This window comes from Lissotriton vulgaris, chromosome 8, assembly GCF_964263255.1.
Source record: "Lissotriton vulgaris chromosome 8, aLisVul1.2, whole genome shotgun sequence".
Classification (NCBI taxonomy): domain Eukaryota; kingdom Metazoa; phylum Chordata; class Amphibia; order Caudata; family Salamandridae; genus Lissotriton; species Lissotriton vulgaris.
The window spans coordinates 4,115,560-4,142,019 of record NC_141696.1 but is presented as its reverse complement, the minus strand read 5'-3'; the positions used below and the strand labels follow the sequence as shown (position 1 = coordinate 4,142,019).

The window sequence follows — 26,460 nt, the reverse complement described above, 5'->3', positions numbered from 1 at the left end:
GTTTTAGTCCGTTTTTTAAAAGGGGTTGAGGAGCCCAAAGTCACCACAGAAGTGAAACACGAGGAAACTGATGGGAACAAATGCACCCTGCAGGACTGAGCAATCAGTGCATCATGGAAGCATTGTCTGAGATGAGTCCACCCTGTCCTAGGAGGAGTCTGGAATATTGCGACGCGCGCTCGACTGACGCGTTCCTCAGCTGCACTTTAAGCAGTGAAAGAGCTTCTGGCTTGTTTCTTGCCATCTCCTTTCTTAGTTCTCTCAGAAGACACCTGAGATCAGAGCAAATGAACCACTTAAGTGCACGATCATGGAGTGGACAAGCATTAGCACCTAGCTGGCCCAAGCAGGCTGCAACTCAACAGCTGTCATGAACCTTTGCATCCTGTGTACTTACACTGCATCTCCCTGGAGTATCTCTGACAGGAACAGCAGACCTTACTTCAAAGCCATGTCTCAGAGAGAGAATTCCACAAATGACCCCCAGAAGAGTAACAGAGCACCGCACACCTGCAGCCGGACAATCTCCAAATCAAAGGAGGTTCCATACGCCCAGGTGCACCGGCTCAAGAGGCCGCCCCGCGAGGACGCCCCACGAGGATGCCCCATGAGGACGCCCCACGAGGACGCCCCATGAGGATGCCCCATGAGGATGCCCCACGAGGCCGCCCGCTAGGCCCCCCGCGGGGACGCCCCACGAGGATGCCCCATGAGGACGCCCCACGAGGACGCCCCACGAGGACGCCCCATGAGGATGCCCCACGAGGCCGCCCCGCTAGGCCCTCCGCGAGGACGCCCCACGAGACCGCCGCGCGAGTCCGCCCTGCGAGACCACCCTGCAAGGACGTCCTGCGAGACTGCCCCGCGAGTCCGCCCCTATGGCACACAGGTGGATGCTGCTGTCCTTCCCAGAGAGTGAGAAGTCGGTGTCAATGGAGGTCCAAGGTTATCTATGGCTCAGCCTGCTTTGGAGCACTTCTGATTTAATGTGCATGAAAACCACCGCCCAGAGCTAGAGCTTGGCTAGTGATGGAGCTCAGATTTCACCTATAAAATGTATGCATTATTTTATGACAAAAAGCTGCAGGCAGCATGTATGAACTGGCACGCAGATTTTGGCGCAAGCAGAATGAAAACATGAAAGAGGCCTGCAAATGAAACCATGTAAAACAATGCTCATTTCATTAATCAGCCAGGTAAAATGTGTAGTTTAGATTTAACCTCACTATAGAATACATATTTAATTTAGAAAATGTGTCTTGAACTAGCATATTTGTGCTGAATTAACAAGCATTTTTGCAAGAATAGAAATGTGCTGAAATGTGTTTTTGCGGGGTAGATACCCACATGATTTCAGTTTGCTTTAGTGGACTCAGCTCACTGCAGTGTTTGCCCTTGAAGATTAGAATGGAATGTGTTCCTCTTCCCTTCCACCTTTCAATCAAAGGGCTTTGTTAATAAATCAGCCCTCCTGTTCCCTCTCTTCCACCTTCACAGGGACCATAAGAAGGAATACTGAATTTAATGACCTGCACAGCCCGGGCAGGACCACAGAAATGTGCGGGAGCCCTGCACGTACCCGGTCACTGCCCCCTCACAATCCGTGTGGATTGCAATGATCTCAGTCCTTTTTGGCAGAGCAGCATTGTTCTTGGAAGTTCACATTTGACAGGACCCTGCGATCACTAAAGACTTGGGATGAGGCTGAGGTTCAGGAGGGGAGTGGGTGGAGAGGAAGATACTGCTGCTCCAGGCTTCAAAAGATGAGATTTGCACCCACATGTCTCCATCCTTCATGAGACATTCTCTGCTGAGATGTCTACATGGGGTCAGGATCTGATATATGAGATCAGTTCTCACCCGAGACCTAGGCAGGGCTGCTGACTTACTCCGGGACTATTTACATGACATCTTGAACCATTCTTGTTCCATCTGAATGGAGCTGTTGATATTCCATCTGTGATTGTGAATGGGGCAGTCGGTATAATAGCCGCCAATGCATAGGACATTGTGTTTTCTGCGTCAGATGCTCATAAGGCTGTTGGCCCCACTGAAGCAGAGGCGCAGAAGTTTTGGTAGAGTTTCGGGGCTTCTACTTAATTAAGGAAATCCCCAAATTTGATTAAATTCTTCCCTCTCAGGAAAAGATGTCCGGGTTGTATTATCTGTGGTTCATCTTGGCCTCACTCCTGCAGTGACAACAGACTGCAGAGTTGTGACTGGCTTAGGGGACCCTGAGTGCTTCCTGCTTGGTTCCGGCTGGAAGAGATGCAGAAAGATGCCTGAGAGAAAATATGAGTGTCGTTTTTATTTTCCTCTCCCCAGCCCCGCCACCCCTGATCCATGCCAGGCACCACTGCATTTTTAAACATAGTCAAAAAGTTGTACTAATCCATGAAATTCTAAGTATTCCTCAATGTGGTGCAACCTATCTTTAACCGATTCATTTCATCATGCTTTTCTTTGTCAATGGAAAAACTCTGCTCTTGCTAAGGCTGGTCAACTTTTGAAGATGAAGTGCTTTTGTCTTTCGATAGATGTGTGTCCGAGGTGCTTTTGTCTTTTGATAGATGTGTTTCCGAGGTGCTTTTGTCTTTCGATAGATGTGTGTCCGAGGTGCTTTTGTCTTTCGATAGATCTGTTTCCGAGGTGCTTTTGTCTTTCGATAGATGTTTGTCCGAAGTGCTTTTGTCTTTCGATAGATGTGTTTCCGAGGTGCTTTTGTCTTTCAATAGATGTGTGTCCAAGGAGCTTTTGTCTTTTGATAGATGTGTGTCCAAGGAGCTTTTGTCTTTTGATAGATGTGTTTCCGAGGTGCTTTTGTCTTTCGATAGATGTGTGTCCGAGGTGCTTTTGTCTTTCGATAGATGTGTTTCCAAGGTGCTTTTGTATTTTGGTAGGTGTGTGTCCGAGGTGCTTTTGTCTTTCGATAGATGTGTTTCCGAGGTACTTTTGTCTTTCGATAGATGTTTCCGAGGTGCTTTTGTCTTTCGATTAATGTGTGTCCGAGGTGCTTTTGTCTTTCGATAGATGTGTTTCCGAGGTGCTTTTGTCTCTTGCTAAGGCTGGTCAACTTTTGAAGATGGAGTGCTTTTGTCTTTCGATAGAAGTGTGTCCGAGGTGCTTTTGTCTTTTGGTAGATGTGTTTCTGAGGTGCTTTTGTCTTTCGATAGATGTGTGTCCGAGGTGCTTTTGTCTTTCGATAGATGTGTTTCCGAGGTGCTTTTGTCTTTCGATAGATGTGTTTCCGAGATGCTTTTGTCTTTCGATAGATGTTTTTCCGAGGTGCTTTTGTCTTTCAATAGATGTGTGTCCAAGGAGCTTTTGTCTTTTGATAGATGTGTGTCCAAGGAGCTTTTGTCTTTTGATAGATGTGTTTCCAAGGTGCTTTTGTATTTTGGTAGATGTGTGTCCGAGGTGCTTTTGTCTTTCGATAGATGTGTTTCCGAGGTACTTTTGTCTTTCGATAGATGTTCTCGAGGTGCTTTTGTCTTTCGATTGATGTGTGTCCGAGGTGCTTTTGTCTTTCGATAGATGTGTTTCCGAGGTGCTTTTGTCTCTTGCTAAGGCTGGTCAACTTTTGAAGATGGAGTGCTTTTGTCTTTCGATAGAAGTGTGTCCGAGGTGCTCTTGTCTTTTGGTAGATGTGTTTCTGAGGTGCTTTTGTCTTTCAATAGATGTGTGTCCAAAGTGCTTTTGTCTTTCGATAGATGTGTTTCCGATATGCTTTTGTCTTTCGATAGATGTGTGTCCGAGGTGCTTTTGTCTTTCGATAGATGTGTTTCGGAGGTGCTTTTGTCTTTCGATAGATGTGTTTCCGAGGTGCTTTTGTCTTTCGATAGATGTGTTTCCGAGATGCTTTTGTCTTTCGATAGATGTTTGTCCGAGGTGCTTTTGTCTTACGATAGGTGTGTTTCCGAGGTGCTTTTGTCTTTCGATAAATGTGTTTCCGAGGTGATTTTGTCTTTCTATAGATGTGTTTCAGAGGTGCTTTTTTCTTTCGATAGATGTGTTTCCGAGGTGCTTTTGTCTTTCGATAGATGTGTTTCCGAGGTGCTTTTGTCTTTTGGTAGATGTGTTTCCGAGTATAACATTCCACGCATGCGCTTTTTAAATGACTTACAACTGCAAGAGGGTTTGTGAGTCGCCAAATGATATCAGCTTTGCCACATTTCCTCTGACTGAGGGGCCCCATCATGGCGGGATAGGATCAGGGCACTCCATCAGCCCTGTATCAGGACATACAGATAACTTGTAACACTTAGCAGATGGATTGTTGGCCAATCTAAAGAAGGCTGTGACAGTACAGAGGGTTACAGAGAGTGTTGTGCAGGGGCACTATATCAATTCTACTTACATTATTACAGGATTTATATTATGGTGCAAACACGTTGCATCAATAGGATGTTGAGTAAAAGCTCAGGGCCTCTTGGCCTCCATGCAGTCCACCTGTTTATCAAGTGCGAGAGTGTCACAGAAAACAGGAACAAAGTACTTCCAGGTGTAAACACACTGCTCTCTGCCACATTGTCCCCTCTTCTAACCTTCCATCACTCTCTGGAGGTTCAGCCAATGCTGCCCCTCCCAGTGAGAGGCCTTGGTAGTTTAAGTCTGTACATTTATGTGGCTTGGAGAGGTTCCTGCTCTCTCAAGGCCACGAGAGGCCACATCCGATGAGGCTACCTATGCGGCAGGAGTTACAAGTATTGTTTGGAGACACTAGAGGACATATTTGGCAGAAAAAAGGATCAGACGATTGAAAAGATTGTGACCGGAGGGTGACCACCATTACCCCAGCACAGCAGATTGAATCACGTAAGGTGAATGGTGGGATTGTGGATCTCCCCGCTAAAGGGGTATTTATACCCTAGGGGATTTGAACTCTTGTTGTGAGTGAGTGTTCGGAGAAGATTACAGATATTTTGTCCCCTTGTCCTGAAGAGGCCAAAAGAAATTGTGGGCTGAAACGCGACCACGACCGCGTCAACAGACATTTGAGGAGTCCAATGAATTATATTTTTTGGCATGAGATTATTGGCGCATATTAGAGACTAAGAGAGAGGTTTGATAACTCTGCTGCTAAGAGGACTACCTCACAGTGTATCACTTAGATTAAGGAGTGTGCATTAGTAGTTGTATATGTTAGGGTTTTGTATAGATTGAATATATTGTGTATATGTATTATATTGATGCTATAGTAATGATTTATGTATTTGTTCATGTATGTATATTATGTTTCATGTTTTTGTTATGAATAATTGTTTTTTGTCCATTTGTCCTGCCGAATAGTATGTGTATCTTACTGAATTGTTCATAGTGATTTTGAAAAATACCTTGAAAACATCAGGGTAATTGATGGTGCCTTGACTCAAAATAAGTGAGGGATTTATCCCTCCGTGCCATTTCCTTCTTCACACATTTCCAGCTCACAGGGCTCCAGCTGAGCTGCAGATCAGACCCGGAGACACATCAGTCAACTGTTTTTCGATGTTATATTCATGATTAAGATATGCTCCTGATGAATTGAGTCAAATATTATTGTAATACCTTACACAGATTTGCTCGATCGCTTTTGTATGATGAATGTTGTAATCCTACATTGTCTTTCATAAAAAAAAGAAAATCAAATGCTCAACTGGCTGAGCTGCCTTATCAGCTATGGAGATCAGATGCTGCTGACATGAAAGAAAGTGTAAGACAGTAAGGGCAGGCGAAGAGAAAAAGAAAAGGCTAAGTGGAATGAGTGTGTGTTCACAGGACAATTCGGAGAGTAGGTAGTGAGGTATTGTCAGCGCATAGCCTATGCAGCAATAAATCTACAGCTTACTATCTCAAAATGGGGCATCAAGGGAACCACGGACAGCTACCACCCACCGCAGTACATATGATAAAATACATTGACGTGTATGTTAAAAAATCAGTTAATGTAATCACATATACACTTGTATGAAGAATGTCAAGTTGATTATGTAATTATGGTTACATTTGTCACACAGTAATGTTGATTAATTTCCTTCCTTCTTTTTCACTTGGGCTGCCTTAATGCTGTCCTTTTTCTGTTTCTACTCTCCTTTAATAATTTTCCCACTAAGACTGCCTTAATTCAATCCTTTTGTGTCTAGACACTGTTCAAAAAAGCCTTGCTGGAAACACAGCAGTACTAAGGAGTTTTGAAGTCGTTTTTATAAAAATACATATTAATTTGGTTTTACTAACAAATATATATGTTTTGAGTATTACCATTACCAGTACTACTCTATAATGGTGCCGGCGCTAATGTACTACTGAACGTTATATTTCAATCAATTACGATCGGATCCACGATCTAATTTATAATTGCGTTAATTCTCGCAATATAACAGGCAAAGCACTACTAACACAACAAATTAGCTTTTAAAAAGTAATCCTGACTACTGTACATTATATTTTAATCAATTACGATCGGATCCACGATCTAATTTATAATTGCGTTATTTTCCGCAATATAACAGGCAAAGCACTACTAACACAACAAATTAGCTTTTAAATGTAATCTTGATGGCCGTAACTATTATCGGCCGATGGTCTGAATTGTCTGGCGTGACTTAGGCATTGTGTCGAGTCCTTCCTCGACATCCATGCCCCAGTGTAAGTATTTAATACTTACCCAAGATGGCGCGGGTGCAACACGCCGTCCGAATGATAATGATCGTGTACGGGAACCCGAGGTGAGTTTAATGCTTACTCTGTTTATTAATAATTGGCAGCTTATGGCCGTTATGTCGGAAATATAATTCAATGCCTTTTTCGACTGCGGGGGATAGGACTAGCATACCGGTCGGTTAGCATTTGTGTGGTTAGGCGGTATTGTACATACCGAAGGGATTTTTACAACATAAAACATAAGTTTGACTTCGGTTCAGCGCGATAGCAGTGCACTGGCAGCATTAGATGCTAAGCATTCTATGCACATAATAGACACCTATAGTGTCAATATGATTCAAAATGTGAGATTCTATTGGTAAACAATTGCTTGCTTGACGTTTTATTGCAGACATACTTGATGGTTCCAAGATTTACAGGCTTATCTTGCCCGTCGTTTCCATAATGAGATTGTTCTACTGTTGAAGACATTAGTGAGGAACAAAGTTACGATATCACTTAAAGGGTAAGAGAATTATCGTTTTTACCTAATGTGGCAACTTCTCTTAAAACGTTGTTATTTTTTAAGTGATTTGATACTGAGTTTATTTCTAAAGTATTTTGTGATTTCTATATTATATTTCGCAGTGGATTGCTCTATAGAATTTCCTGATACTCAGCCGTTCTCACATCTACAAGTGATATCATTTTTATGGTGAGTTTCAGGCTTGAGCATAACACAAACTGCTAGGTCCTTGGTTGTTTATACACACCCCAGTGATGGCACTGATTTGCATTCAGTCTGTTTCACTTTACTAACTGGATAGCATATTTGCTCTGATTAGGTGCTCGCTTTAAGGTTCTTCACTTTTGTGTCTTCTCTCTTTTTGGTTCTTTGTGCATGCTTTTACCTATGTCACAGGGGTCTATCTGATGGTCGAGTTTCTGGAATTAGTGTTATTTGTTATTTATGGCGTATTTCTGTTCTTTCCTTTTTCTTTTCCCTTTTTCCTTTTGACTTACGAGATGGCTTACTTATTGGTATGAGGTTTTTTCTTTGAATGGCACACTTAGGTGTAATGTTTGGTGGTGGTATTTCTTAATTTGACTTGGTTTTCCCAACTGTTGGGATTTATAATAGGGTATAATTTGTTGTTTCAGCCCTGAGGAAGTCCTTGGGTGATGCCCCTTGACGAAACACGTGTTGGCGTTTGGCTGTTGTAAATTATATCAAGACTGTACTGCTATATCTACAAGTCTTCGTGATCATCTGGATGAAAAATAAAATAAAGACTTTTTTCAAACTTGGATACATGGATATGGACTTTCATTGTTTGAATTGATATTATCTGTAAATCATACAGATACACTTACATATTTTTGTGCTCAGGGAACTCTGCAAAACTTGTGTTCACAGGACACCAGACCTGGGTGGGAGGCAGAGTGTCCTTCACTGGTTCAAGGGACCCTGCAGGAAGGGAAGGGTGCAAACGAGTTCAGGGAGTGACTGCTAGATGCAGCCACTCACCCCTGTCAGTTTTCAAAGGCTGCGAATCACTCACCAGAGAACTAACCCCCAGATAAAGATTCAGCCTCAACCCACGTCTGCCGGGGTCTTTCTCCCAACACAGGGCATACTTGACTCCAGCCGCGGCCCTGGTCCACACCGGTCACTGAAGACCTTGGAGCAGAGATAAAGGTCTGAGCTGCAGGAGAGGGACTATACCAAGGAAGAGGACATCTATCGCCAGGACCACAAACATGTCTTTAGAACCCTGTCGCCACTGATGAAAGAATATTCTAAATTAAAGAGGGAGCTACATTAGAAGAAACTTTGAAATGATGGATCAGGAGACTTCTAAGGGCCATTTTTGGCCCTCCGCCTCTTCCCTTCGGCGGGGCCCCCACACGCAATGTTCTAAGGCAATCCACGGCTGATTGATTGGATTTAATTTGATGGCTGTTCTTGTGATGGAGAAAGAATGGCCTTAGAACACTATCGCCTCCTGTAGCACAGAAGAGGCCATGTTTGTCAGCTGCACACAGTCCAAGTGATGCATGTGAAAGACAAGTACTTAAGGACTCACCCTTTAGTTGCTGCTCCCTTGTCCACTGCGGGAACTTCTTCTGGATGGTGGTGATCATGTGAACGAGGGTCCCAGTGGCTTGTAAGAGATGTTCTTTGCTGTCCCAGGCCCCTCTGGGGGTGTGCCACTCCTTAGCTACCTAATGCAAAGCAAGACAAACAGATTCAAGGAGAGCATGTGTCGTGTTCACGCATAAAGATTGCTTTGAGTGTCGATAACCCACAGAGCTGTCCGGTGGTGACTCTCAGTGAAGTGTGTCCGGCTGAGCTGCTTAGCTTGTGAGACTGATGTTTCTTTCACCTCTGCTTGTTTTTGCAAACGACCCTTAGGGAGAAAGGAACCCACTGAGGGAGTCTTGATGAACCTTGACTTAGACATGAGGAGTCTAATGTGGGTCAAGGGGGCATATCACAGCGGGGTGCCCAGAGCACAAGATACACGTGTGCCCGCTGCATGCAATGATGGAAGCCTTTGTCTCACACCCATGTCATATTACAGGTGTGGGTGCATGTGCAAACACGTCATTGCATGCACAGTAATGTCATAGGGTACCCCTTGAACGCGAGGTATGGAGGTCCCGGGGACCCCTCAAGCATGCCAGTGCAGGCAGATGCAGTCAAACTCTCCATTCACTTCAAGTACATCCCTCTCCCCTTTCAAAAGTGAGGCAGATGCAGCGTATGATGAAACATGGAACCGAGTTCCAAGCCGCGCACTCACTAACGAGCGGTCCCTATCAGAGGTGCAAAGGGTCAGAGGTGAAGCTTGCACTGCTGAGGATGCAGCACCTCAATCTGGCACACCCACATATGTGTGAGAGGTGGCACAGCATGGATGGGGCATTGTGCCTGATAGCTGGCAAGGCTCCAGCAGTGGAGAATTGTGTCTTCTCTGGGATAACCACTGACCGGGTACATGTTTCTCATTTAAAATGGTCCTCTTGAAATGTGTCATTTATGACAATATTTTAACGCAGGCCTGGCTTGGGCCTAGATAGAATATTGTACAGAGCTCCAGACTAACCATATTCAAAAGGGTTCAGTGACTAAATATCGAGGGACATAATATAGAACGCACAAAATATTGACTCCAAAATATTGAAGTACAGAATATAGAATCCCTATCTACAAACAGGTAAGTACTAAAATATTGAGTACAAAATATCGATAGTTAAAATGATGAATTTTTTAAATGTATTAAAAATAATATAAAAGTAATTAAATATTAAACACAATTAAATACAAAATACTTAAAATAATGTAAAAAGCTTAACATGTACAAATAATAAATGCAATCTAAAAAAACATAATTTTTTAAACATATATATTTACTTAATAATATTATAAAATAATTATTAATCTTAATTATAAAATATTTTAAACATTATGAAACATATATTTACATATATGTAAACTTATTATATAAATATAAAAATAAATAATATATAACAATTTAAATAATTAAAGTGATACTTTTCATACAAATTAATAATTTACACTACATTAAATATAACAAAATTAAAAACATTACATAGCTAAGGAAATAACATTAGTATTCACACTCCAAGAATTTATTGGATTGTGAGAGGGTAAAAATGACTATTCAACTAATAAGAACCTTTTGGTGTATTTCCCATGTATCTCAAAATGCCAAAAACAATTCAAAGTGTGTACCATGTAGGCAATTAAAAACATAGAATAAACAAATCAAGAACCCTAAACAGTGTGTATGTTATAAAAATATACAATTTATTATAATACCATTAAAACATTTTGTTGTACAGCGTAATGATAGTACCCAAAATCACATATGATATAAAAACCAATAAGAAATTCACAATTTAATTTAAAACAATTAGTAACGGAATCACAGTTGTTGTAGACAACTACAACAACTGTGGTCAAATTCCTGAAATGTCTGGAACTGAATTAAAAAATCTGGAAGATGGCACCAGATCGGACTAGTTGAATATTGGCCAAGACACCACACTTGGACCACACACCTGCACCAAACAGTTTTTATCAAAATTCTCTTGTTTTAAAAATAATATATTTTTCTAAAAATCTTTTTATCCGAAGGTATGAGCTATCAATGTACTTTTGTAATGGTTTTAATTAACCTAAAACAATAAAATTACTTACTTACTTACTCACTCCAGAGAGTGCAACATTAGAAAAAGTAATGATTTAATATTAAAATAAGATCAAATTCATTAGCGATACCAATAGAAAATTAATTAAAATTAATTACCAATTAATAAACATTAATTACCAATTAATATTTAATTAACAATAAATGAATTATTCATACATATAAATAAAAATAAATCTTTACTGTATTACAATTAAATTACTTCCCACCTTTTTCCTCTATAAACCCACAACCCGCTACAGAACTAAAACACAAAATTACATTAAAAATATTTAATTCATGAAAAGTAATATTTAATTGACTATAATTAAATGACTTCCCAAACTATTCCCCTATAAACCCACAACTCGCTACGGAATTAAATTACGCAAAAATAAAATTACATAACATTCATTACTTAAAAAAAATTAAACATACATTACAAAAATAATATATACTTTTAACACATATACAACCATACATAACACTAAAAAAAATCAGATAGTATGGAAAGCAATATTTTAAATTCGATATTATGGAATTCGATATTTCCTACCTGAATTTCGATATTCTGACCAACTATATTTTGGTAATTCAATCTTCTGTCATCTCTATATTTTGGATTCGATATTCTGCCCTGTCGATATTTCGAATTCAGTATTTTGGGCGTTTACCATTCAAAAGACGTGAACGTTAAGTAGCCTGAGTCCTACGCACACATCCTGAAGCTGTGCTGGCCATGGCTGCAACCTTTGGCTCATCTATAGGTGAATGAAGACCAGTCTGTCGCATGAGCTTAGCTTGATCTGCTTTTAGTTTAGGACTTGGTGAGGACTGGATGAAGGACACACATCTGATCACCTGTGAAACCAATCTTCAGGGCTGTACTTTCCTTTTTGCATCCATGCACATTTGAGCTCCATGAACTTCGAACAATCTCAACTTGTTCATATTTAAGCTCCACCCGCTTACAATGTCTTAATTTTAAAATTCTTTCTCAAGCACCTTTGTTAGCGCCAAGAGGCCTTGTCGGGTCCCTGCTGCTCTTCATCTAAGGCTCCCTAGCCCCCCCCCCCCTATATGCAAGGAAAGGAATGGCTCAAACCCCCTCTGAGTCCCAGGACAAGTCGAGGGGCGTCAGTGGGTCAGGATTTGCACCAAGGTTAATCTTTACTGCACCAAGCGTGCTGGGAAGACTCCAGTGAAACTCTGTAGGAGGGGACTCAGCCCTCGTGGGCTGGAGTTCAGAAACTATGGGTTGTTGCAAGAAACACCAGCACTCGTATCAAGACGGGTGTCAACAAAATGCAACAAAGTTTACAATCTCACACCATGCATTGATGGCTGCAAGGTACAGAAACAGATGTAAATACCATCCCTAGGGTTCAGGTTTGTGATCTACAGAGAGTAACCAGCTCTCCACACTAGGCTTAGCACTGGTCCCATCACCCTTAAGCAATCGTTTCAGAGCTACTATCAATATCCTATATCCCCCAATTCACCTCCATGCGGATTCATCGTATTTCTACAAAACGTGAACAAGATCTATTGTTACACGAAATGGACTCACTGGACTGGGAATACATCCAAAGACTCTTATAGAGACTCACATCACTTATTAACATTAGCCTCCAGCAAACATAATGAGGCCAGTTATATTTACAAACTATTGCTCAGAGAATATTCAGAACACCCAGATTCCCAATGACCAATCAAAAAACCGTGCTCTAGAGGTGGATCTGGAGTTGTTCTGTTCTACCTTGCAACCCTGCTGACCATTGATAAACAAGTAGACAAAGAAAAGACATATTTCTCAAGGTATGCCGCAAGCTACAAGGGTATATAATCTGTAGAAACAGCAATGGACCGCACTCCGCTAGCCCCTCCTCCGGGTCGCCCCTTGGGATTCTGGTACTTGGTGTTCAAGAGTGGTTCACCCAGTTGGGTGCAAGTAAGTACTTGTAGGACTGATGATCTCTAGACCCGATCCATGACCCGGGTTTTTGGATGTCGCCCGAGACATGGCTCGGGTTTCGGGATGACTTCCCTCATCAGTAGAGAAATGGTGTAGGGGTGGAAGAGAAGGCCGCCAAACAAACGTCAAAGGCCTCGATGCCAGAACCTTTGACGTTTGTTTGGCGGCCTTCTCTTCCACCCCTACACCATTTCTCTACTGATGAGGGAAGTCATCCCGAAACCCGAGCCATGTCTCGGGCGACATCCAAAAACCCGGGTCATGGATCGGGTCTAGAGATCATCAGTCCTACAAGTACTTACTTGCACCCAACTGGGTGAACCACTCTTGAACACCAAGTACCAGAATCCCAAGGGGCGACCCGGAGGAGGGGCTAGCGGAGTGCGGTCCATTGCTGTTTCTACAAATTGGCTCCCTTGAGCTTTGAGCCGACGGGCTCGTTGGACTACGCACCTGCGTGCCGGTTCTGGCATCGAGGCCTTTGACGTTTGTTTGGCGGCCTTCTCTTCCACCCCTACACCATTTCTCTACTGATGAGGGAAGTCATCCCGAAACCCGAGCCATGTCTCGGGCGACATCCAAAAACCCGGGTCATGGATCGGGTCTAGAGATCATCAGTCCTACAAGTACTTACTTGCACCCAACTGGGTGAACCACTCTTGAACACCAAGTACCAGAATCCCAAGGGGCGACCCGGAGGAGGGGCTAGCGGAGTGCGGTCCATTGCTGTTTCTACAAATTGGCTCCCTTGAGCTTTGAGCCGACGGGCTCGTTGGACTACGCACCTGCGTGCCGGTTCTGGCATCGAGGCCTTTGACGTTTGTTTGGCGGCCTTCTCTTCCACCCCTACACCATTTCTCTACTGATGAGGGAAGTCATCCCGAAACCCGAGCCATGTCTCGGGCGACATCCAAAAACCCGGGTCATGGATCGGGTCTAGAGATCATCAGTCCTACAAGTACTTACTTGCACCCAACTGGGTGAACCACTCTTGAACACCAAGTACCAGAATCCCAAGGGGCGACCCGGAGGAGGGGCTAGCGGAGTGCGGTCCATTGCTGTTTCTACAAATTGGCTCCCTTGAGCTTTGAGCCGACGGGCTCGTTGGACTACGCACCTGCGTGCCGGTTCTGGCATCGAGGCCTTTGACGTTTGTTTGGCGGCCTTCTCTTCCACCCCTACACCATTTCTCTACTGATGAGGGAAGTCATCCCGAAACCCGAGCCATGTCTCGGGCGACATCCAAAAACCCGGGTCATGGATCGGGTCTAGAGATCATCAGTCCTACAAGTACTTACTTGCACCCAACTGGGTGAACCACTCTTGAACACCAAGTACCAGAATCCCAAGGGGCGACCCGGAGGAGGGGCTAGCGGAGTGCGGTCCATTGCTGTTTCTACAAATTGGCTCCCTTGAGCTTTGAGCCGACGGGCTCGTTGGACTACGCACCTGCGTGCCGGTTCTGGCATCGAGGCCTTTGACGTTTGTTTGGCGGCCTTCTCTTCCACCCCTACACCATTTCTCTACTGATGAGGGAAGTCATCCCGAAACCCGAGCCATGTCTCGGGCGACATCCAAAAACCCGGGTCATGGATCGGGTCTAGAGATCATCAGTCCTACAAGTACTTACTTGCACCCAACTGGGTGAACCACTCTTGAACACCAAGTACCAGAATCCCAAGGGGCGACCCGGAGGAGGGGCTAGCGGAGTGCGGTCCATTGCTGTTTCTACAAATTGGCTCCCTTGAGCTTTGAGCCGACGGGCTCGTTGGACTACGCACCTGCGTGCCGGTTCTGGCATCGAGGCCTTTGACGTTTGTTTGGCGGCCTTCTCTTCCACCCCTACACCATTTCTCTACTGATGAGGGAAGTCATCCCGAAACCCGAGCCATGTCTCGGGCGACATCCAAAAACCCGGGTCATGGATCGGGTCTAGAGATCATCAGTCCTACAAGTACTTACTTGCACCCAACTGGGTGAACCACTCTTGAACACCAAGTACCAGAATCCCAAGGGGCGACCCGGAGGAGGGGCTAGCGGAGTGCGGTCCATTGCTGTTTCTACAAATTGGCTCCCTTGAGCTTTGAGCCGACGGGCTCGTTGGACTACGCACCTGCGTGCCGGTTCTGGCATCGAGGCCTTTGACGTTTGTTTGGCGGCCTTCTCTTCCACCCCTACACCATTTCTCTACTGATGAGGGAAGTCATCCCGAAACCCGAGCCATGTCTCGGGCGACATCCAAAAACCCGGGTCATGGATCGGGTCTAGAGATCATCAGTCCTACAAGTACTTACTTGCACCCAACTGGGTGAACCACTCTTGAACACCAAGTACCAGAATCCCAAGGGGCGACCCGGAGGAGGGGCTAGCGGAGTGCGGTCCATTGCTGTTTCTACAAATTGGCTCCCTTGAGCTTTGAGCCGACGGGCTCGTTGGACTACGCACCTGCGTGCCGGTTCTGGCATCGAGGCCTTTGACGTTTGTTTGGCGGCCTTCTCTTCCACCCCTACACCATTTCTCTACTGATGAGGGAAGTCATCCCGAAACCCGAGCCATGTCTCGGGCGACATCCAAAAACCCGGGTCATGGATCGGGTCTAGAGATCATCAGTCCTACAAGTACTTACTTGCACCCAACTGGGTGAACCACTCTTGAACACCAAGTACCAGAATCCCAAGGGGCGACCCGGAGGAGGGGCTAGCGGAGTGCGGTCCATTGCTGTTTCTACAAATTGGCTCCCTTGAGCTTTGAGCCGACGGGCTCGTTGGACTACGCACCTGCGTGCCGGTTCTGGCATCGAGGCCTTTGACGTTTGTTTGGCGGCCTTCTCTTCCACCCCTACACCATTTCTCTACTGATGAGGGAAGTCATCCCGAAACCCGAGCCATGTCTCGGGCGACATCCAAAAACCCGGGTCATGGATCGGGTCTAGAGATCATCAGTCCTACAAGTACTTACTTGCACCCAACTGGGTGAACCACTCTTGAACACCAAGTACCAGAATCCCAAGGGGCGACCCGGAGGAGGGGCTAGCGGAGTGCGGTCCATTGCTGTTTCTACAAATTGGCTCCCTTGAGCTTTGAGCCGACGGGCTCGTTGGACTACGCACCTGCGTGCCGGTTCTGGCATCGAGGCCTTTGACGTTTGTTTGGCGGCCTTCTCTTCCACCCCTACACCATTTCTCTACTGATGAGGGAAGTCATCCCGAAACCCGAGCCATGTCTCGGGCGACATCCAAAAACCCGGGTCATGGATCGGGTCTAGAGATCATCAGTCCTACAAGTACTTACTTGCACCCAACTGGGTGAACCACTCTTGAACACCAAGTACCAGAATCCCAAGGGGCGACCCGGAGGAGGGGCTAGCGGAGTGCGGTCCATTGCTGTTTCTACAAATTGGCTCCCTTGAGCTTTGAGCCGACGGGCTCGTTGGACTACGCACCTGCGTGCCGGTTCTGGCATCGAGGCCTTTGACGTTTGTTTGGCGGCCTTCTCTTCCACCCCTACACCATTTCTCTACTGATGAGGGAAGTCATCCCGAAACCCGAGCCATGTCTCGGGCGACATCCAAAAACCCGGGTCATGGATCGGGTCTAGAGATCATCAGTCCTACAAGTACTTACTTGCACCCAACTGGGTGAACCACTCTTGAACACCAAGTACCAGAATCCCAAGGGGCGACCCGGAGGAGGGGCTAGCGGAGTGCGGTCCATTGCTGTTTCTACAAATTGGCTCCCTTGAGCTTTGAGCCGACGGGCTCGTTGGACTACGCACCTGCGTGCCGGTTCTGGCATCGAGGCCTTTGACGTTTGTTTGGCGGCCTTCTCTTCCACCCCTACACCATTTCTCTACTGATGAGGGAAGTCATCCCGAAACCCGAGCCATGTCTCGGGCGACATCCAAAAACCCGGGTCATGGATCGGGTCTAGAGATCATCAGTCCTACAAGTACTTACTTGCACCCAACTGGGTGAACCACTCTTGAACACCAAGTACCAGAATCCCAAGGGGCGACCCGGAGGAGGGGCTAGCGGAGTGCGGTCCATTGCTGTTTCTACAAATTGGCTCCCTTGAGCTTTGAGCCGACGGGCTCGTTGGACTACGCACCTGCGTGCCGGTTCTGGCATCGAGGCCTTTGACGTTTGTTTGGCGGCCTTCTCTTCCACCCCTACACCATTTCTCTACTGATGAGGGAAGTCATCCCGAAACCCGAGCCATGTCTCGGGCGACATCCAAAAACCCGGGTCATGGATCGGGTCTAGAGATCATCAGTCCTACAAGTACTTACTTGCACCCAACTGGGTGAACCACTCTTGAACACCAAGTACCAGAATCCCAAGGGGCGACCCGGAGGAGGGGCTAGCGGAGTGCGGTCCATTGCTGTTTCTACAAATTGGCTCCCTTGAGCTTTGAGCCGACGGGCTCGTTGGACTACGCACCTGCGTGCCGGTTCTGGCATCGAGGCCTTTGACGTTTGTTTGGCGGCCTTCTCTTCCACCCCTACACCATTTCTCTACTGATGAGGGAAGTCATCCCGAAACCCGAGCCATGTCTCGGGCGACATCCAAAAACCCGGGTCATGGATCGGGTCTAGAGATCATCAGTCCTACAAGTACTTACTTGCACCCAACTGGGTGAACCACTCTTGAACACCAAGTACCAGAATCCCAAGGGGCGACCCGGAGGAGGGGCTAGCGGAGTGCGGTCCATTGCTGTTTCTACAAGGGTATATAATCTATCCGCTATTTTGCCAGACTGGTTATATCACACAGGTGCAAACAAGCCCAGAGGGTGCAAACAAGCCCAGAGGGTGCAAACAAGCCCATAGGGTGCAAACAAGCCCAGAGGGTGCAAACAAGCCCAGAGGGTGCAAACAAGCCTAGAGGGAGCAAACAAGCCCAGAGGGTGCAAACAAGCCCAGAGGGTGAAACAAGCCCATAGGGTGCAAACAAGCCCAGAGGGTGCAAACAAGCCCAGAGGGTGCAAACAGGACCAGAGGGTGCAAACAAGTCCAGAGGGTGCAAACAAGCCCAGAGGGTGCAAACAAGCCCAGGGGGTGAAACAATCCCAGAGGGTGCAAACAGGACCAAAGGGTGCAAACAAGTCCAGGGGGTGAAAACAAGCCCAGACTGTGCAAACAAGTCCAGGGGGTGAAAACAAGCCCAGACGGTGCAAACAAGCCCAGGGGGTGCAAACAAGCCTAGGGGGTGCAAACAAGCCCGGAGGGTGCAAACAAGCCCAGACGGTGCAAACAAGCCCAGAGGGTGCAAACAAGCCCAGAGGGTGCAAACAAGCCCAGAGGGTGCCAACACGCCCAGAGGGTGCAAACAAGCCCGGAAGGTGCAAACAAGCCCAGAGGGTGCAAACAAGCCAGAGGATGCAAACAGGCCCAGAGGGTGCCAACAAGCCCAGAGAGAGCAAACAAGCCCAGAGAGTGCAAATAAGCCGAGAGGGTACAAAGAAGCCCAGATGGGTGCAAAGAAGCCCAGGAGGTGCAACAAGCCCAGGGGGTGCAAAGAAGCCCAGAGTGTGCAAATAAGTCCGTAGGGTGCAAAGAAGCCCACAGGGTGCAAACAAGCCCAGAGTGTGCAAACAAGCCAGAGGGTGCAAACAAGCCCAGAGGGTGCAAACAAGCCCAGAGGGTGCAAACAAGCCCAGAGGGTGTAAACAATCCCGGAGGGTGCAAACAAGCCCAGAGGGTGCAAACAAGCCCAGAGGGTGCAAACAAGCCCAGAGGGTGCAAACAAGCCCGGAGGGTGCAAGCAAGCCCGGAGGGTGCAAACAATACCAAAGGGTGCAAACAAGCCCAGGGGGTGCAAACAAGCCCAGAGGGTGCAAACAAGCCCAGAGGGTGCCAACAAGCCCAGAGGGTGCAAACAAGCCCGTAGGGTGCAAACAAGCCAGAGAGTGCAAACAAGCCCAGCGGGTGCAAACAAGCCCAGAGGGTGAAGACAGCAACAGACAGAAGCTACTTCCTCCCCTGGATGTCGCAATATCACAGATCTGGTCCTCCATTTCTTCGCCTTCTCCTCTATCTCAATTCATGTATTTGCTCACTCTTTTGAACTGTTCTCATTGTTTCCATATTTCCCCATTTTCCTGTTCTCTTTCCAAGCACAAAACACTCCCTCTGTTCTGCTTGTGTGGGTCTATTTTCAGCTTCGAGGATAACAGATCACTGTATAGTTTGGTTCACTGTCAAGCATTTGGAATCTATTCTTTTAGCACGTATTTTGCATGAAAAGGCAGCTGAATTTCCAAGCTAGGAGTGCCATAGAGTGGAGTGCCGCTGAGTGGACTAGAGTTATATACTGGAGGTGCGTAGTTTGGAGTAAAGTGGCCTATGATTAAGTGTCATACAGAGGTGTAGAGTCGAGTGCCGCTGCATGGACTAGAGGTGTATACTGGAGGTGCGTAGTTTGGAGTAAAGTGGCCTATTATTATGTGTCATACAGAGGTGTAGAGTGGCTTAGAGTGGAAATGCGTAGAGTAGAAGGGCATAGAGTGGAGTAGATAGTGGTGCATTAGAGTGGAGTGGTGTAAAGTGGGGTAGTGGAGTACTTCTGGCAAGAGTGAGCTCTTCTCATGAGCCGTTTCAACCAATTAGGGGAGAGGATGTAGTCTTACGGCTTGAGCGGTCAACTTCGAAGCCGGGGTACTGGGTTCTTGTCTCGGCAACAACGCTCAACATCCTGTGATTCTGGGAAAATCACGTAATCTCCCCATGCCTAAGAAAAATGAATGTGTCCTCATGTAACGCAACTGGTGCTCATGTAAAGCGCTCTGATACCCGATGTCTCGGGTCTTATTTGCGATATAGAAAACTCTTAATGATAATTAAAATAAATAAATTAACTTGTATTTCCGGCTATTCCACCAACCACTTACGTGGTGATAAACACATGACAAGTGTTACAAATAGTGCTGATAATGTGGTTAGGATTCCAGGAATGGACTGAATTGTGATCATTACCCTAATAAGGGTACATCCCCACCACAGACATTCAGAGAGGATCTGCAGAATTTAAAAAGCTTTATAGCCCCGGGTCAGTTGCACTTCTTAGCAAAAGGCCCACTTTTTCAATCATGTCACTTCCAAAGTTATATACTCTCTTATCTTATGAAACACACCTTGATGTGGGTTACGTCAGTTATCCAAAATCAAAGCCCGCTGTTGTCCAGCTGGACCCAAGTGATGGCTCAATTCTCCCCTATGTTTCTCCGCTATATTTATATCAAACATGCATTACATAATCAGCTAAAGCTGGTCTAATAATGCTCAAACTGTGAAATCAGGATATTCTGACTTACGCCAATCATTTCCAACCCCTGACCTCTGAGGTGACGTGTCCACTGCTGCAGCCTTTCATCTGGGTCTCAGGAAAAACCTCAAAGATTCCTCGTGGTTATTGTTAAATCAACCAACCCCATTGGGGGCTTTAATCAACCTGAAGCTGCAAATGGATGCCCAGAAAAACCTTCGGAGAACCAAGGGATGGACTCAAAATTGAAGACCCTGACTTAATAAAGTCCCAGGTGGCAGTGCCTGATGTTACCCCTCAGGCGGCAGAACCCATGCAGATTGGGAACTCGTGAGTGACCCTGTCAACCAAAGAAAGGAAAAGCTGTAGGGAGACATGATTGTGTTTCTAGTGTGTACATTTGGTGAGAGGCTATCCTCAGTTACAGGCAAAGAAATCTGCTCGCCCATCTACGGCGGGCCTGTGAAGGGCTCACAATTACCGAAGTGTGCTTTACTGATTGATCACATCGATCTCATGCAAGTTCATTCTTGAGGACTTGTGATACTTCCTGCTGTAGTAGACCCTGGAGCATCTGATTGGTTTATGGGTAATCGATTTCAAACTGGATGCTAGAGTCCTATCAAGGTGAAAAACATGAAGGAAGCGAGACCAGGAATAGATGCAACTGCTTCCACTGTAGAAGCTGTAACTTTTGAAATCCTTCCATTATTGATTCACTTTAATGTATTCAATGTTCCATCCTAAGCCCTTTCTATTGCTCTCGGCACTACATGACCGAGGAAACAACACCCCCATATATACTTGAATATGCAACCTTTAACTCATCTTACTGCGATACACAGTGCTTTCAAAAGCAGCCACTGACAAGACTCAGGCCTAATTTCGAGTTAAGAGTAAGGGTTACTCTGCCACAAGCATGCGCCTTATTGCATGTGCTTTATATCCCATGGCCCTTGTAATAAGGCAGATGGGGTATCCAACCCGTCCGCCAAACTCTATGGGGTCGATTAGGTCCGCCATCCTGTCTAGGGCAGGTACCGCCCGACACAAGGGCGGAGGAACCGTGCCCCCAATTAGGATGCACCCGCTACAGTGGCGGGTGCATCCCGCATTTTTAACATTGCGGCGGACGGTGCTGAAAGCACCGCCCGCGGCAATGCTAAAAAGGCATGCTGTGCGTTTCAAAGCACAACATGGCAGGCACCACGCGGTGCCTGCCATGTTGTACTGTACCCCCCATGTGCACCCCCCACCACCCCATTCACCCTGGCCCCCAAACCAAGGACCGCATGCCTTTCTGTGGCGGCATTGCCGCCACATAAAGGCATACCCCACAGCCCATCCTAATATGGCTGGCGGTGTCTGATAGACACCGCCTCCATATTAGAGCTTTTCTGCCACAGTCGCAAGCCGACTGCGGCGGAAAAGCGGCAGACGGTGTTTCTGACCGCCGCGGTCCCCCCGCCATTGTAATATGGCGGGGGGAAATTGAGAGCGGACAGGCATGGATGGCGGACGGATCGCCACCGCCTGCATGGCGAAGGCGATCCGTCCGCCATCCTAATCGGCCCCTAAGTCAGGCCATCAGCCTGAAAAACTAAAAAGAAATCAAATCCCTGCACGGAAATAGTATGTGACACGTAAGAAATGGTACCAGCCCAGTTTTCCACATAAACCTTGTCAGCATCAGCCTTTCCATGCTCTGAGGTACAGCCAAATTCTTCTGAAGCCCCCCCAAAAGTACAGAAGGATGTCGAGGTTGTTCCTCCAAATGATCATGAATTTAGATGTGTTTATAAAGAAAAGAGTCGACACTCGTCCACCTCATTGAGAGTATGACAGACAAATCAATCTATTACCTGGAGAGCCTATTCCACACAGGAAGATCTATCCACTGGAAGGTGAAAGAGGCCGGCATTGTACAACAATATCTTCAGTAAAACTTTGCTAAAAGCTTTATTCAACAGACCACCTTTCCAGCAGGGGCCCCAATCCTTTTTGTGTCGAAGGCAAATGGGGAATACAAGCCATGCATAAACTATCGAGAATGAATGTGATTATCATAAGAAATCGATATCTGCCATCCCTGGATCAAGTCAAATCGGTCAAAGTATTGTATAAGTTGGATCTTAGAGGAACATACAACTACGTGAAAAGGATTAATGGAATGTGGCATTCAATACCCAATATGGACATTTTGAATAACTGGTACTGCCTTTCAGCTTCCGTAATTTCACTGCAGCCTTCCAGCATTTTGACAACAACATTTTTAGTGATATTCTGGATTTGTGCATCGTGATTGGAAGGATTTGAGTTAGGACAGAACATGTGCATCTAGCCTTGAGCCCCGGATGATAACCAGTGCAGGCAATAACACAATCTCACATAGGACAGTAGATCAAGATAAAAGGATTTTAATCATACAAACCTGCATGAGTCCAAAGCAATTGCCATCGTCATCCCACCCTTGGATCAGGTCAGCTCCAGCACAGGACTCCCGCGAGATAATTCCAGCAATAATGCACGCTTGGACATTCTTCTCCCGTGCTACGCTGTCGATAAGGCCCTTGTATTTTTGCATATTGGAGGAGTCACTCTGAGCCATCTTACGAGATGCTGCAACTCCTGGAATCAAAAATCAACATTTTGTCCTTGATCACCCACAATCATGCATGAAAAAAGCTCATTAGGTTAGTTTTAGATCCAGCTGACCTGTTATTCCTCCTATGTCCTAAAATGGTTCACAGGCCCTGAACATTACCCTGTGCTACACAACCTGTCTCCAGTTTGAACAGAAACCATAACTTGGGCAGAATCCATGACTTCATGCCATGGACTGCAGGCCACTGAGAGGCCATGGACCGCAGGCCACTGAGAGGCCATGGACCGCAGGCCACTGACAGGCCATGGACTGCAGGCCACTGACAGGCCATGGACTGCAGGCCACTGAGAGGCCATGGACTGCAGGCCACTGAGAGGCCATGGACTGCAGGCCACTGAGAGGCCATGGACTGCAGGCCACTGAGAGGCCATGGACTTCAGGCCACTGAGAGGCCATGGACGGCAGGCCACTGAGAGGCCATGGACTGCAGGCCACTGAGAAGCCATGGACATCAGGCCACTGAGAGGCCATGGACTGCAGGCCACTGAGAGGCCATGGACTGAGGGCCACTGAGAGGCCATGGATTGCAGGCCACTGAGAGGCCATGGACTGCAGGCCACTGAGAGGCCATGGACTGCAGGCCACTGAGAGGCCATGGACTGCGGGCCACTGAGAGGCCATGGACTGCAGGCCACTTAGAGGCCATGGACCCCGGGCCACTGAGAGGCCATGTACCGCGGGCCACTGAGAGGCCATGGACCGCAGGCCACTGAGAGGCCATGGACTGCAGGCCACTGAGAGGCCATGGACTGCGGGCCACTGAGGCCATGGACCGCAGGCCACTGAGAGGCCATGGACTGCAGGCCACTGAGAGGCCATGGACCGGGGGCCACTGAGAGGCCATGGACTGCAGGCCACTGAGAGGCCATGGACTGCAGGCCACTGAGAGGCCATGGACTGCAGGCCACTGAGAGGCCATGGACTGTGGGCCACTGAGAGGCCATGGACTGCAGGCCACTGAGAGGCCATGGACTGCGGGCCACTGAGAGGCCATGGACCGCAGGCCACTGAGAGGCCATGGACTGCGGGCCACTGAGAGGCCATGGACTGCAGGCCACTGAGAGGCCATGGACTGCGGGCCACTGAGAGGCCATGGACTGCAGGCCACTGAGAGGCCATGGACTGCAGGCCACTGAGAGGCCATGGACTGCAGGCCACTGAGAGGCCATGGACAGCAGGCCACTGAGAGGCCATGGACCGCGGGCCACTGAGAGGCCATGGACTGTGGGCCACTGAGAGGCCATGGACTGCAGGCCACTGAGAGGCCATGGACCGCGGGCCACTGAGAGGCCATGGACGGCAGGCCACTGAGAGGCCATGGACCGCGGGCCACTGAGAGGCCATGGACGGCAGGCCACTGAGAGGCCATGGACCGCGGGCCACTGAGAGGCCATGGACCGCGGGCCACTGAGAGGCCATGGACCGCAGGCCACTGAGAGGCCATGGACCGCAGGCCACTGAGAGGCCATGGACTGCAGGCCACTGACCTGTCCTGAGTCCGACTCTGTTCCATCTGTATATGGTTTCTTTGGCTGGCCTGAGTCCGACTCTGTTCCATCTGTATATGGTTTCTTTGGCTGGCCTGAGTCTGACTCTGTTCCATCTGTGTATGGTTTCTACGGCTGGCCTGAGTCCGACTCTGTTCCATCTGTATATGGTTTCTTTGGCTGGCCTGAGTCTGACTCTGTTCCATCTGTATATGGTTTCTTTGGCTGGCCTGAGTCTGACTCTGTTCCATCTGTGTATGGTTTCTACGGCTGGCCTGAGTCCGACTCTGTTCCATCTGTATATGGTTTCTTTGGCTGGCCTGAGTCCGACTCTGTTCCATCTGTATATAGTTTCTTTGGCTGGCCTGAGTCCGACTCTGTTCCATCTGTATATGGTTTCTTCGGCTGGCCTGAGTCCGATTCTGTTCCATCTGTGTATGGCTTCTTTGGCTGGCCTGAGTCTGACTCTGTTCCATCTGTGTATGGTTTCTACGGCTGGCCTGAGTCCGACTCTGTTCCATCTGTATAAGGTTTCTTTGGCTGGCCTGAGTCTGACTCTGTTCCATCTGTATATGGTTTGTTTGGCTGGCCTGAGTCCGACTCTGTTCCATCTGTATATGGTTTCTTGGCTGGCCTGAGTCCGACTCTGTTCCATCTGTATATGGTTTCTTTGGCTGGCCTGAGTCCGACTCTGTTCATCTGTATATGGTTTCTTTGGCTGGCCTGAGTCTGACTCTGTTCCATCTGTATATGGTTTCTTTGGCAGGCCTGATTGCATTCTATGGGGTGCAGGTTATATGGAGTCCCAGAAGGCTCAGCTTTGAGTCCGACTCTGTTCCATCTGTATATGGTTTCTTTGGCAGGCCCGATTGCATTTTATGGGGTGCAGGTTTTATGGTGTCCCAGAAGGCTCAGTTTGAGCCCGACTCTGGTTCATCTGTATATGGTTTCTTTGGCTGGCCTGAGTCTGACTCTGTTCCATCTGTATATGGTTTCCTTGGCTGTCCTGAGTCTGACTCTGTTCCATCTGTATATGGTTTCTTTGGCTGGCCTGAGTCCGACTCTGTTCCATCTGTATATGGTTTCTTTGGCTGGCCTGAGTCTGACTCTGTTCCATCTGTATATGGTTTCTGTGGCTGGCCTGAGTCCGACTCTGTTCCATCTGTATATGGTTTCCTTGGCTGTCCTGAGTCTGACTCTGTTCCATCTGTATATGGTTTCTTTGGCTGGCCTGAGTCTGACTCTGTTCCATCTGTATATGGTTTCTTTGGCTGGCCTGAGTCCGACTCTGTTCCATCTGTATATGGTTTCTTTGGCTGGCCTGAGTCGACTCTGTTCCATCTGTATATGGTTTCTTTGGCAGGCCTGAGTCCGACTCTGTTCCATCTGTATATGGTTTCTTTGGCTGGCCTGAGTCCAACTCTGTTCCATCTGTATATGGTTTCTTTGTCTGGCCTGAGTCTGACTCTGTTCCATATGTATATGGTTTCTTTGGCTGGCCTGAGTCTGACTCTGTTCCATCTGTATATGGTTTCTTTGGCTGGCCTGAGTCTGACTCTGTTCCATCTGTATATGGTTTCTTTGACTGGCCTGAGTCCGACTCTGTTCATCTGTATATGGTTTCTTTGGCTGGCCTGAGTCCGACTCTGTTCATCTGTATATGGTTTCTTTGGCTGGCCTGAGTCTGACTCTGTTCCATCTGTATATGGTTTCTTTGGCTGGCCTGAGTCCGACTCTGTTCCATCTGTATATGGTTTCTTTGGCTGGCCTGAGTCTGACTCTGTTCCATCTGTATATGGTTTCTTTGGCTGGCCTGAGTCCGACTCTGTTACATCTGTATATGGTTTCTTTGGCTGGCCTGAGTTCGACTCTGTTCCATCTGTATATGGTTTCTTTGGCTGGTCTGAGCCCGACTCTGTTCCATCTGTATATGGTTTCTTTGGCTGGCCTGAGTCCGACTCTGTTTATCTGTATATGGTTTCTTTGGCTGGTCTGAGCCCGACTCTGTTCCATCTGTATATGGTTTCTTTGGCTGGCCTGAGTCTGACTCTGTTCCATCTGTATATGGTTTCTTTGGCTGGCCTGAGTCCGACTCTGTTCCATCTGTATATGGTTTCTTTGGCTGGCTTGAGTCTCACTCTGTTCCATCTGTATATGGTTTTTTTGGCTGGCCTGAGCCCGACTCTGTTCCATCTGTATATGATTTCTTTGGCTGGCCTGAGTCTGACTCTGTTC

At 47.2% G+C, this 26,460-nt stretch overlaps 1 protein-coding gene across 1 annotated transcript in view; it reads right to left on the bottom strand.

Annotated features, from left to right (window-relative positions):
- Positions 1 to 26,460, bottom strand: part of LOC147693204 (lysozyme g-like) — a 47,142-nt gene that overhangs the window by 6,750 nt on the left and 13,932 nt on the right. The window contains exons 5-6 of the mRNA XM_086933198.1: positions 22,505 to 22,701; positions 8,709 to 8,847 (exon numbers count right to left, since the gene is read on the bottom strand). Coding sequence (XP_086789324.1) covers positions 8,709 to 8,847; positions 22,505 to 22,701 — 336 coding nt within the window. The remainder of the gene's footprint in view (positions 1 to 8,708; positions 8,848 to 22,504; positions 22,702 to 26,460) is intronic.